This window comes from Manis pentadactyla, chromosome 1 (genome assembly GCF_030020395.1).
Source record: "Manis pentadactyla isolate mManPen7 chromosome 1, mManPen7.hap1, whole genome shotgun sequence".
Taxonomy (NCBI): Eukaryota; Metazoa; Chordata; class Mammalia; order Pholidota; family Manidae; genus Manis; species Manis pentadactyla.
The window spans coordinates 3657486-3671141 of NC_080019.1; the positions used below are offsets into that span (position 1 = coordinate 3657486).

The 13656-nt window shown below is 50.8% G+C and overlaps 1 protein-coding gene and 1 long non-coding RNA gene across 5 annotated transcripts in view; one reads left to right on the plus strand and one right to left on the minus strand.

The window, feature by feature from the left end:
* The window catches only part of GALNTL6 (polypeptide N-acetylgalactosaminyltransferase like 6), a 967667-nt gene that overhangs the window by 944151 nt on the left and 9860 nt on the right, over positions 1–13656 (plus strand). For all 4 annotated transcript variants that reach the window (XM_036888959.2, XM_036888958.2, XM_036888957.2 and 1 more), the window contains 2 exons: positions 882–998; positions 7677–7826. In XM_036888959.2, coding sequence (XP_036744854.1) covers positions 882–998; positions 7677–7826 — 267 coding nt within the window. The remainder of the gene's footprint in view (positions 1–881; positions 999–7676; positions 7827–13656) is intronic.
* LOC118914269 (uncharacterized) overlaps positions 1–13656 on the minus strand; it is a 156065-nt gene that overhangs the window by 88893 nt on the left and 53516 nt on the right. The window lies entirely within an intron of this gene.

Below are 13656 nucleotides of genomic sequence, written 5' to 3' on the forward strand. Positions count from 1 at the left end.
CGGGGACGGCACCCCGGCCTCTGCCCCTGCCCGCCTGCGCCCCCCTCCGTGCCTCTGCCCAGAAGGGCAGCCCCCGCCTCGGTCTGGGCCCAGGAGCCGGAGCACGTTGCCGCCTGAGGACATCCTGTTCCCTTGACGGAACCGAGGGGGTCGCTGGGGTCCAGTCCACGTAAAGGCGTCGCCAGGACTGAAAGGACACCCGCTCCGAGCGGTCCCACCAGAGCAGCGGGCTCCCGACAGGGCCCAGCTCTCCTGCCCTGATGCCAGCCGGACACCGGTGGGGTCTCCGGGCGGGCAGCGGGGCACGAACACCCAGACTCTCGCTGCCGCCGTTCCTGCAGCTGGTACTTCTGATAGTCCGCCCTCATCCCACCCCGACTGTTCAGGGCCTGATTTCAGTGTTAACACACCAATCGGGAGGAATTCTCCATCGCTTCTTTCTCCATTTACCTGGAGAATTTTCATCCGAGCCCCAGACTGGCCGGCAGACCGGACCGTCAGGTCCCCGTGCCCCGTACAGGACCCCGCGGTGCCCAGGGACAGGGATCCCCTCTCCCCTCACACGCCACCCGCCTCTCCTGCCTCCCCGGGGCCTGGCTCCCAGCTAAGGCACAAGCGGTCCAAGAGGCTCTGGAGCAAGAAGGTGACCGATTCCAAGTTCAGAACCACCTGAAAGGCTCCACCGTCTCTTCTTTCACACGTAGGCAAGACCACGGTACATGGACTTCCCTGATTTTTCTCCATAAACCACACATAAATTTAAGGCATCGCTCAATATTCACGTAATCAGGAAAAAACAGCTACAACTCGATGCCGGGATTGTCAGGCACGAGGGGTCCCTTCAGAAGCAGCCCTGTCCTCATTCTTTCTTCCTTCCGCAGATTCGAAATGTGGCAGCAAATCTCTGTGTGGACAGCAAGCACGGAGCCACGGGAACCGAACTGAGGCTGGACATCTGTGTCAAGGACGGTTCCGAAAGGACATGGTCCCATGAGCAGGTGCGTCGGCTCCCAGAGTCGCGGCGGAGTGGGGTCCGAGGCCAGCGTGGGGTAGTCAGGGGAAGAGGTCTCTGGGTGGGACGGTGGGGCCTGGGGCCTGGGGCCACCGCCTGGCCCTGTCAGGAGCCTGCTTTGTAGTGAAATGAGTCACTCAATTCCTTTGCTTCTGTCTCTTCTCGGAGAAGTTGTGGCAATCCCTTGAGACAATGTATACGAACGCGCTTTAAGTAACAGGATGGGAGAAATGTTGGTTGTGACTTTTCATTTCAGTCCTCAAACCATGAAAAGCCCATAGAGGGCCATGGAACTCTGCCAACTAAATGTCATGGCTTCACACGGCTTTAATCAAAGACTGTTATTTTAAATGTTTGTGCCTTTATCTAATCTTATCTTCCCCCTCTGGCTGTATATTGAAAAGAACACATACGCCTCTTGTAGCTGTTTGTAATCCTGCGCATGCAGGGTAACTCTGAGGCAGTAACACCCCGACAGGGATGTCAGGGGATACGTTAAGACAATTTGTTGTTTTTGATTGAAAAATATTTCAGTGCAACTCAACTTATTGAGTGAACTGCTTTGGTCCAGGTAAGGGTCTTTCCTCAACAGTGTCCCCTGTGAACTGGAAAAGACAGCAGGTAGAATTGTGTCTACCCCCTTTTTATTGTTTTAAATTATGAAACCTTTCAAATAGGAAACTATAAAAAATATAGCACACCTTGGTGTACTTATTGAGATTGTACTTATTGAGATTTAACAAATATCTATGGCTATTGCCATTTTTTAAAAGAAAAAAATGTACAGATACAGTTCAAACCCCTTCCCCCAATCTGATTCCCTCTCTCCCTCCCTCCACAAAAGTATTTATCACAAGTATAGGACAGTGTACCCTGGCTGCGCCTTCTGTTTCCAGAACCAGCAGGATGCCCTCTGAGGAAGTCCTCGGACCAGCAGCCCAGGAAGGCACTAGCTCTCCTAAGCTTTCCTCCCCGACTGCCTGTCTTGTGTATTAAGCTAGTGGAGACCCACCGCGCCCAGTCCAGGATCTTCAGGTTTCCAGGCCTGCTGAGAATCAGCGGGTTGGCGCCGGTGCCTCCCTAACCCCCTCCCGCCCAGTGCAGGCAGCATGATTCAGGAACGCGTGGAATGAACTCAGTCACTGAGCGGGCACGGCCCCGAGCCAGGGGTCCAGTCCTGGTGCTCATCCCCTACCCGTGGTGTTCTAGAAGGATCTGGGCCAACCTTGATGTGCAGTCAGGACAACCTAGAGTTCACCAGTTTGACCTGGGCGACCTTGTGAAGTTGTCAAATCTTCCTAGGCCACAGCTCCTCCCTCTTGAAAGAGGACAGCGATGCCCACCTCCCAAGCAGGGTTACTCTGAGAATGAGTAACGTCTGTGTTTTAACAGCATCTTGCACATGTAGAAGGTGCAAAGGAAATCCACTTGCCCTCTGCCTTCTCACGGTTCCTGCCCGCATCACGTTGTAGTAACACCGACTAGAAATTCTCCCACGTCCAAGGCAGCTGCCAGGCACCAAGTACTATTTACCACTCACCCCAATACACCCGCAGCGCGGGACTTTCAAAGGAGCCTCTGCAGCTCGAGGATCCACTGATGGGAATAAAATACCAGCAAAATCTGACTTGCCTCCTCCACACCCGACTTACAAGCACCTCAGGGGTGTTCCCGGGGACGTGAGGCACAGTGCTGGCCTGGCACCTCCAACAGCCCGACTTCAGCCTGGGAGCAAGGGAGCAGGTTTCAGAGGCGTGCCGCGAGGGGACCCTCTGTCGGGTGTATTCCTGTCCACCACCTCCGCAGCGACCCCGGGATACACACGGGGCCCATTGGCTGATAGGAAATATGCACAGCTGAATGCATGCATCAGGTTTATTATTTCTATCCTCCGAAATGTAGTAAAACGAAGTATCCTCGGGACTGCAGATATTTTTTTGACAGCTGATAATAAATATAAATAAAACCAAGTATATGGCATACACTTTAAAAATGGTTGGTTCATGGTTTCCCTCCTTGGGCCAAATGCAAACATCAACAGCATGTGATTCAAGAAACGGCCACCAGAGGGCAGCACAAGACAAGCGAATAACAATGTAACAGGCTCAACAGGACCCCTCGAACAGCACTGCGTTCCGGGCTCTGGGGGCGCAGCTGCAGGGAAATTGAACATGGCTGACAGAGGGGGGAAATCTCTGCTCTCCATCAGCATATATGAAATCTGTGTCACTTACATATTGACTTGAAGGTCAAACACTACAAGCTGCTCTGTCTTCCAGTAATTAGCTGCAAGTTTTATTCAATATATTATTCAGTGACTCATAAGATGAAGGCTCATTCTTCTACGTTTAAGATTAAAATTCCTGAACGAGCCAAGAAGTATGTCAGGAAAACTGCAGGTATTTTTTGATGCAAAAGCATTCAAAGAACACAAAAGGGGCACCTACTAGAGCTTAAATGGTCTTTTTCATTAAAAATGGCCAAAATGAAACAAATGAATAAACAAAACAGTTCCATGGGAAACAAAGGCGAGTGCATTGCAGTGCCTCTGTAAGAGAACGTCTCCGCCGCAGAGCGCCAGGGATGAGCAAGTTGGCTCCTGTGAAGGAAGCGAACGGGTGGTTCATTCCCCAGGGCCGTCTAGCGGCTTGATGGCCCTGCAGCATCCATCCTATGCTGGCTCTCCGTTCCCTCTAGGGACCAAGAATGACAAACAGACCTGAATGAGGCTGTAAGGTCTGGAAAGAACATCCCCGCCTGCGGTTATGGGTCCAGGGCGGAGGGGGGAGGCAGGGGCAGCGCCGTCGGCCGGCCAGGCTGGCCAGGCAGCAAGCAGGCCGGTGTCTCAGGCTGGGAGGAGGCCCCGCCGAGCGCGGGCAGCCCGCAGGTGCCCCCTTCCCAAGACCTGGAGAAGAGACGTGCAGACAGATGGCACCGAGTCAGTGCCCGCGGTAGGGGGCAGATTCTGCAGGGACCCCCTTGCAGGACGGGCGTGCCCCCGGGTACGGGCCTCAGGGCGGAGCAGGCGGGACCTCGGGCTGCCGCCCACCGCCTGACAGCGGAGTGAGATGTGACGACCCGCAGGGGGCAGAACCCCCTGGGGCCCTTCACGTCGGGAGCAAGATGAAGGCAGTAAGTCACTTGCTGCCCCACGTCCCACGAGCTTATTCCGGCGGCCGGCACAGGCCCGGGCACGTGGCGGTAAAGCCCAGAACGAGGAGGCACGCATCGCCACGAATCTGTATTTCAAAGCATCACTTAAAGGAAGAAAATGGTATCTTTTTCACCAATTTACTCTAATACTGCAGTATTTAAGATTGGAAAAGAAAAACCAAAAGCCGAGGAGCGATTATCCAGACCTGCCTGAGATCCGACCCTCCTGTCTGGGGCCCGGCCGCGCGAGGGGACAGACTCCGGACGTCCCTGGGGCGCAAACGGGGGAGATACCCGCGTGCCCACTGCACATCCCTGCCCGGGCTGGGCGGCGGGAGGGTAGGCAGGCCTGGACACCGGGGCAGGGGGGGGGTGAGCACATGGCTTCCGCAGGCTGGCTGTGCCCAGCTGTGCCAGGAGGCACCGTGGCAGCTCGCGACTGAGGTCCGTTTGGCTCCGGCCTCCTAGGCAGGTAAAAGCCGAAAGCAGGAGAGACGGAGGGAAGCAAATAAACCAAATGACGCCACTGGCTCCTACATTGGTGAGACTGCTTGTGATTCCAAGGAAATGCAATGATTAAGGAAAATAAAGATTTAATCGATGCATATGACAGGATTTTTTGGTCAGGAAATTTCTCTCCCAGGAATGGGCAGCCAAGCCCAGAATCACTGGAGCTTCAAGTTCAAAGAGTCATAATGATCCTTGATATCGTTGTAGGCGGACACAAACAGCACAGATCCATTTGCAGTGCTCACAAGTCAATTAGCCCATCTTGACAGTTATCCCAAAGCACTGTCTGCTAATAGAGTGAGTACATTTTCATTAATTCAATAGAATTTTTTATAGACATTTATTAAATGGTCATGAATTGTGCTGGGTGCTGGAAGCACAAAGCTAAAAAAGATAATTCTTGCTACTAAAGATGTCAGCACCCAGTGAGGGACAGAAAAATGATAACACAGAGAGCTGTTGAAATAAGGGGAGGGACAGGAATGAGTAAGGGGTCCTAAGAGGAAGGCTTCTTGGGTGAGTGGACCCGGACCGGGCCATGAAGGGGTGGCTGGGAGCGCAGCCGTCCAACCGGAGACTCGCGGACAAGGTCTCAGAAGGAACATAAAACCTCGCTGGCACTACAAACTACAAATTTTTTTTTAATCGAGGTATGCTTGACAGGCAATTACGCTAGTTTCAGGTGGACAACATGATTGTGATTGGCTGTTGGTATATATTGTGAGGTGATCACAGTAAGTCTAGTTAATGTTTATTACATTTATAGTTACAGAGCTTTTTCTCCTGTGATGGGACCTTCTGAGATTTACTCTCTTAGCGATTTACAAATGTTTTGTGGTTGCTAGAACATGAACTAAAAGAAAAGGGTGCAGCTGGGGAAAACAACAAGGGCCAGATTCTGGAAAGTTCTTTATATGTTAAAGAGTTTGAACTTTATTTTCTCAGGGTTATGTGAAAATATTGTGGTTTCAAGGTGAGAGGTAACATGGTCAAACTGGCATTTTGAAGGAGCCCAGAGGGGAAGGTGGGAAAGAAGCCCATTAGGAGGTCATTTTAGTGGCCAAGAAATGTTGAGAGCAAAGGCGGTGGAGATGGGGAGGGAAGGACTGCTCCCAGCGATAGTTGGAAGGCCAAAATCTAGGCAGATCTAAGCAGGGTAGCTGATTAGCCAAAAAGGGTGGGGGGACACAAGGGGTTAAAGACTCCCTGGTTGACGAGCTGAATGGTACGGCCACCACACCACCTAAGACGCAATGCCAGCGTAGGAGCAGGCTTAGAAGGCAGGAGATCAACTGAGTGCAGGATGGGCTGCATGCGAGACATCCCTGGGACATGCCGTTGGGAAATCCCGCTCAGAGTTGGACGTAACACATGTGATGAGTTATCTACACCCTGGCAAGAGCTGACCTGAGACTGAGCAGGCAGGACACCAAGCACAGGAGCCAGGACAGTGTCCCAGAGGGAGCCCAGCACAGTGGAGAGGTGACTGGAGGGGGGCGACCGCAAGACGGGTCACATGGTGACGGAGCAGCACAGAATCTCAGGGGCCAAGAGAGCCGTGAGCTCTGATTTGAAGGCCACGCCCCAGACCCGAAAGAGCCAAGCAGGTCCTTTCCCTGAGAAGTCATTCCCCTGCGTCAGATTTGCATGACTCTAAAAATGTCTCAGTCCACAATCACATATATATATATATATATAAAACTAGGAAAAGAGACCAGACAATTCCTCGTCATGAATCTGTGTCAGATGCCTAACCTAAGTAAAACCCGTGCCCCTCTGTTAAAAGCACCTTTTGTTCTGCCTTCTGAGGAGGCAAATATAGTCACAACAGACTTGACTGTTAGATTTAGATCATTTCTTTCTGATTTTCTTCAGACACTTAACCCAGTTTTTTCAGGTTTTCTACACTTTCCCACCACTTAGTAATTTTTGTTAGTCCTCCCTGAATTTTGCCAGATTGTCTAAATTTTCTTACCCAGGTAGGACCTAAAGACTGAAAAGTTCTGAGGGCTGGTCAGGGCCCAGTGTGCACTCTGTACACGGCTCAGCCATGTGCTTGCCCTTCTATCAGCGGGGGACTCCTGCACGGAACCCCAGGGTAAGACTTACACAGTCTCATTGAAATGTTAGAACTCAAGGAAACTGTAGGTCTTATCTAGGCTATTTCCCACTTAATTGCAGATTTCCTACTAAACCCCCTCAAAGGGTGTCCAGCTCAAACTCAAGAAAATACCCTTCCCTTACAGAAGTGCTATTTTAAATTTAACACTTTGTAAAATCAACATAAGCATCCTTTATTTATAAGCATAAATGCATCATAAGCAGCATTTTCTAAGTAGTAGAATGGGATGGATAGGACAGAATAGACTGGAATAGGGAAAGGCTGGCTGGAATAGCAGTCATGTCAATGCAGGAGGGGTAAAAGCCCTGCAGGAGCCCCCGTCCCGGTTCGGGGACGAGGCCCGTGTGTGTGCTGTGTCCCTTACCGGGAGTCACAGCCAGCACGTTCCAGCTGCCCTGAGAATCACTCCTGCCAGCGCCCGGGAACACCGTCGCCTGTTCCTCACCTCATCAACGTAGGTTTCATTGTGAATCACATTTTTCAGGCTGCCAGCATCAGTCCTGCCCAACTGTACCCCTGGTCTTTTTTCAGTGAATTTGCTCACTTAGAATAACTACATCACATTTGATCCACTAACCCATCTAAGTAAAGAAGGTGGAGAGCTCCATTAAAGAGTCTCTTCTCCCCCTTTCTCTCTCTCAGTCTCTCGGTCTCTCTCCCTCCCTCTCCCCCCACCCCAGGCCACCCCTCTGTCACGGGGAAGTCCTCACTCATTCCTGGCTGTCGGCTGCTATTGCTGTTTCAGGGCTTCATGAGATGTGCCTTTTTCAGCTCTGTCCTGCGGAGATACGGTTCTTCTCCTGTGAATGGCGCCTCCCCTGCTCTGCGTCCCCTCCAAGCCAAACTCACTGTGGCCTCTCTGCTGTTGCTGCCTTCTAGCTCTTCACCCTGGGCTGGAGAGACGACATCCGGCCTGGCGAGCCCCTGCACTCCCGGAAATTCTGCTTTGACGCCATCTCACACAGCAGCCCGGTCACTCTCTACGACTGCCATGGCATGAAGGGCAACCAGCTCTGGGGGTACCGCCAGGTAAGGCCCGCCTCCCCCTGGCATCCTCCATCTGCCGGCTGGATGTGTCCAAATCCGAGTTTTTGTGGAAACATGCCATTTGGGTTTCAACGGTTGCTGGGCGTTTGTATCCCACATTTAGATCAGCAGCAAAGGCCGGGGGAAGGCAGAGTGTGCAGGAAGGGGCATTTGCCTTGGGCCTGCGTGACGTGAGCCTGCTGTCCGGTGTGTGCCCTCCACCATCAGTTAGGACTGGAAAGCGCTTTCAGCCAGAGCACGGGCACCGGAGGGGCTAGTGTAACCCAGACACCTCCCAAAGGAGAGACCCTGGGCCCGTAAGGCTGATGCGCACAGAACCTCCACACACACACACACGCACACACACAGATGAACACCTGTTCTGTATTGTGTCTCTCATGTTCTTGCTCACGAGCTGTCTGGGTGAAGACAATTACATTTATACCAATACCCATTCATGTAGATGTGATTGGTGCAGCCCTTATACAAAGACAGACCCACGTGTAATTTAGCCAAAATGCTGCCCAAGTTTGGCAAAAGAACTGATTTGGGAAATTTAAAAGTTTAAAGAATTATGAAGTTAACATTTAGTGATAGAAAACAATAGTTTGAAAACAAATACAAAATCACATTTCATCAAGTGGATGCAATAAAGAGCAATTAAATTTTTACTTTAAGACACTTCCATTAAGTTGCCTTTTGATAACTTCTTAGGATTCTACACAGTTTTTTTTGCCAACTCCTTTGGCTTGTGAGGCAGGACTCGGCTGCCCACCAGCAAGCGCTGCATGAACCCTCTCCTGCCCTCAAGGGCACGGAACTGCCGGGCGCCTTCCCAGCCAGGCGGAAGATGCCCTCCACCTAGTCGCACTCCGGCTTAACAGCCTCACCCCACCACCTCCGTCGTGAGCTTGGGCTGTTCTGTGGCTTAACTAAAGTCAATATTCCCTGAAGGTACAGAAAGCTAAGGGGAAGGATCCCCAGAATCGATATGGGGGGACCATTGGTTCTGCTACCTGCCCCCACTCGTAGAGGCGGCCACCCCGAACTGCACCAAGGGCAGGCGCACTCGTCCAAGTCTGTTCTGCATACCTCCCTGCCCCCTCTCAACATCCGGCAGACGTGGCTGTAAGTCCAGAGACAGTACGAACCTCAGCTGTTGGACCCACAAAACAATTTAAAATCGAACAAGCTAGTAAGAGGGTGGCATCAGAATAATATGGGAGGAAGGGGGGAAACCACTGCATCAGGGAAGACTCGCTTTCCCTGTGAAATACATCAATACGGTCCATCTTGTCAGCCCTTCTGCTGTTTAATATGCTACAGTCTGTGCTGTGCAAAAAGGAAGTTTTTGTGTTTTGTTTTGTTTTGTTTTTAGGGTTATATTCTGACCTTTGAGAAAGTACTTTCTGGGCCCATCAATAAAATACCTGATTTGCCATTTGCCTGGAATGCTGGCAGTCCCTAACGAATGGACCATTTCTCATTACTGTACATTATGGCGTGAGGGACAGAACACTCAATAATGTGCAATTAAGCCAAGAAAGTACAGTGGCTTCCATTAGGGAACTTACAGAAGCTTACCATGGATAAGACTGACTAACACACATGCACACGCACACAGTGCTCCTGGGGAGTGAACACAGCAGGGGTGTGTTCAAGGGGGTGCTTACAAGCTTTAACCCCTAAGCCTTCCCGGGCTCCTAGGGGCTGCACAGGGAGCACTAGGGCCCTGCAGGGCTCTTCTCTCAGCTCTTTCGTAGCTGCTGGCCTTGCTTTACGCAGCAAAGTGTTGCGCTCCCTGGGGATTTATATGGCAGCGAGGTATTTATTTATGACCAGGGACATGCTGAAGGCTCAGAATGGGAAGCTTCTGGAATATCTCATTTTGGCCGATGACTCCACCTGTTCAAAACAGGCCTGTACCTATTTTAGCAAGTTCCTCTTGTTTATTTTGAGGGCTTTCCCCAAGGCACAAAGCTAGACGGACCTGGAGGAGCCTCCCCGGGATGCTGCCTGTCTGTTCAGATGCGCTACTCAGGCCTGGGGCTTCCTGAAGGCTTGGCCACCGTTTGAGCCACCTTGGCGCCCTGCCCACTTGCACACTCACGAGTCAGCAGGATCCCCGAGACGCACTAGGGGCCCGAGGCCCTCCGCGGGCATCTTCCACACTCCCACCGTGATCATCCTCATCACGGCCAGCTGATACGGGGGCGCCGAGCTAGGGCTTTGCACACATTTCCTCCACCGCACAACCAACCAGACACCGTTAAGTATGATGCACAGAGGAAGAACGTGACGCGGTGGCGGCAGAGCCGACATGCCAAACGCAGTGCACCTGGCTTCAAGGTCTCTGCTCTTTCCTCCGCCGCGCTGTTAGGGAATCAGGTCTGCGCTCCCTGGGAGCGCTGCCCGCTGCCCGCGGGATCCAGCGCCCCTCGGGACAGCCGACCCCTTCTGCCGCTGCACCTGCCGGGGGAGCGTGGCCAGAGCCGCCGTGGACTCAGTGCCGGAGGGGATGAAGGTTGTCATCAGGCCCCACTGCCTGACCCATCCACAGCCGTTAGCTCTCAGGAAGGTTTTCCTTTTTTTTTTGCCAGCTTCACTGAGATTTAATTGACATATAACATGGTACACATCTAAGGCATGCAATGTAATGATTTTATATGTATAGAATTTTTTTGTGATAAGAACTTTTACCATGCCCCCTCTCACAACTTTCAAGTAGACGCTGCACTCTTCTCACCCGCCATACTCGGTGACTCACGCATCTCGTAACTGGATGTTTGCACCTCCTGAGCCCCTTTGCCCACTTCCCGCTGCCTCCCACCCGCCAGCTCTCAGTTGTTCTCAGATGCAGGTCTTTGCCCCACACCAAGCAAGAGGAGACTCTTCAGTCCATGGTCCTGTAAGCAGGTTCAGCTGCACAACCGGGTCCCGCAACAGCAGGTACCCAGGATAAGGGAGCCTGTTCATGGTTCCCTTTTACCACCAGGGGGACCCCTGCTTCAAGAACAATGAATTACTGAAACAACCTCAGTAAAAATACTATTTAAATCATCAACCAACATCCAAAACAAGAAACTGTCCTCCCTCTTGTTCAACCCCCACGACTGGTCACTGAGACCCGTCACCCCTCTCCCAGCCAGTCCCCCAAAGTCCACCTCCTCTCTGCTATGTCTGCAGCCCCCAGGCCCACTTGCAGCCTTCCCATCCATGCCTGGATTCCTGCAAATGCTGCCTAAAGGGTGGCCCCCTTCTGTCCTTCCCCCTCTAACCCGTCCTGCGTCCTGAAGCCAGAGGCAGTTTCTACGAAACCCGTTCATCGGTCCCCTCTGCGTTATAGCTGTATGGGGTTTCCCGCTGAGGAGAGGATGAAGGGCCTTCTCCCAGGACCCATCCTGACCCAGCAGGCGGTCAGCAGAGTGGCTGCCTGTCAGGGCTAGCACATCGCTACTTGCCCTGGAACTGTAATAGGGTCTTGAACAAGTTATTTGCACCTGTGGTTACCACCTTCCTTATCAACGTAATAGGGATAACAACTAAGAGAGGCAAAGCATGTAGAATTCCCGGCACGTTTTCTGACCACGTGCCCAGATGTACATCCATGTGAGGGACGAAAGCACTTTTACACTGAGAACAGTGGTGAGGCATGTCTCGGGTATGTACAGCAATCCACCCTGAGCAATATTAGCTCCTGCTGCCCCGCTCCCCAGGTAGGAGCTATCTCCCATGTTTGGAATGCTTTTTTTTTAGATAAACATTTTGTTGGAGTGTGATACATGCCTTAGTCTGGCTCTGTCCAGACGTATACCTTGATGTGAGAATTGAGGTGCGGTGGTTTATTTGGGAGACAGCCCCCAAAAAAATCTTGGCAGGAAGTGGGGATGTGAAATGGAGAAGGGGTGAGCCTCAGTAAGGTACATTATCAAGCAAACGCCACTGTGCACCAGAGCTCAGTCCTCGGGACGATCTCCAGACATGGTTCGGAACACGCATCCGGGAGCAAGGAAGCTGGGGTATTTACACCCCTGCAGCTGACCCGGGGTTAGGGTTACTCCCCAGGGGACAGTGGTTTATCCTATGCCACCTCTGGCTTCTGCTGCTGCAGGCAGAAGGGGTCCTGAGCCCAGGCCAACTGCTGGGGGCGAGGCCGCCGAGCCTCGGGCTGGGGACACACCGCCTGAGACCCGGGAGCCCAGTATCCTCGCCGGCACTGGCCCCGTCCGGTCTTCCTTTTCCTTTCTGCGTCCGGTGGCTGTAGTGATGCGCCGCCGTTGTTAGCCATCGCGGGGGGCCTCCTCGTGAAGGACCTGCTGGTCTTTTGACCACTGTTTAACTGGGTTGTCTGACATTTTCCTATTGGATTTTTAGGCATCTCTTAGTGATCTGAGTCCAAGGGATTTGTTAGACGTATGTATTTTAAGTACCTTATTCCAGTCGGTGTCTTGCCTTTTCTTTCTTGTGGAATATCCTGTTGAACAGCTATTCTTTATGACCAGTGTTTTGGTGTCCTATTTAGGAAATGTTTGCCCACATTGTAGTCATGAACATAGTCCTCTAAGTCTTTGGAAGATTTGTTGTTTTATCTTCTACATTATGGTGCATAAGCCCCTGAAATATGTTTATGTATATATACTAAGATGGCGGTTGATCTTTTTTCATATTTATATCCAAATATCAACCACCACTTATTAAAAAGACCATTGTTTTTCCCACTGCATGAAAATGGCACCTTTATCATAAATCAACGGATCTTATATACATGAGTCTATCTGACCCTCAAGTGTTTACCAGCTGACTAGAGAGTCGCACCAGACAGAAAGTAGCCTAACGGAAATAACCTGACTTCACCCAACAAGAGGTACGTCCAACACCACAACAACCACTCGGTGGTGAAATGTCAAAGCTTTCCTCCAAAGACAGAATAAAACCCCATTTCTGGTATCATCACTTATCTTTAACATTGTACAGGATAACCTACCCAGAGGCACCAGGCAAAATTAAGAAATTAAAAATATAGGAATTGGAAAGGAAGAAATAAAAGTCATTTATAGATGACCTAGCTGAGTACATAGAAAATCCAAAAGATTACAAATCTAAACTATGAAAATTATTAAGTACATTTACCATAGTCCTGGATATAAGGTAAATATGAGAAAATCAATTTTCTATATAACTAGCAAAAACAAAAAAACTTAAAAATGACTATTTTATCATCATGAAAAGCATCAAATAACTAGGAATAAATCTTACAACAGATGTGCAAAATCTTTACACAGAAAAATCCAAAACATCACTAAAAGGGATTGTTTTTTAATGGTAGAGGGAACTGTGATGTTCAAGGATAATAAAACTCAATATGTTAAAGCTACCAATTCTCAAATGGGTAGATACATTCAATGCAAAACCCATTAAATTCCCTGCAGGTTTGTTTGTGGAAATTGATAAGCAGATTCTGAAATTTATATGGCAATGAAAGGACCAAGAATAACCAAGAACATCTTGGAGAGGAGAAAGAACAAGTCTCAGACGCATACAGACTAGGTACCAAGACGTTGGAAACGCATGTTTAGGAAGGCGCTGTGTTGCTGATGCCTGGATACACTGACTGGGCTCTCTGGAAGGTGGGGCCTGGGCGCTGTGTGTTTTGCAAGCTCCCAGAAGGTTCTAACACACAGCCAGACAGAGTCACTTGTCTGGCTCCACTGTTTACCTGCTCCCTGCCTGGCTCCACTGCCTGGTATGGCCGTATTGCTGGTCCCTTTCCCCGACCTGTGCCATTGTATTATGCATACTCAGTCCCCTCTTAGAGCTGTTTTGACCCAAGGGC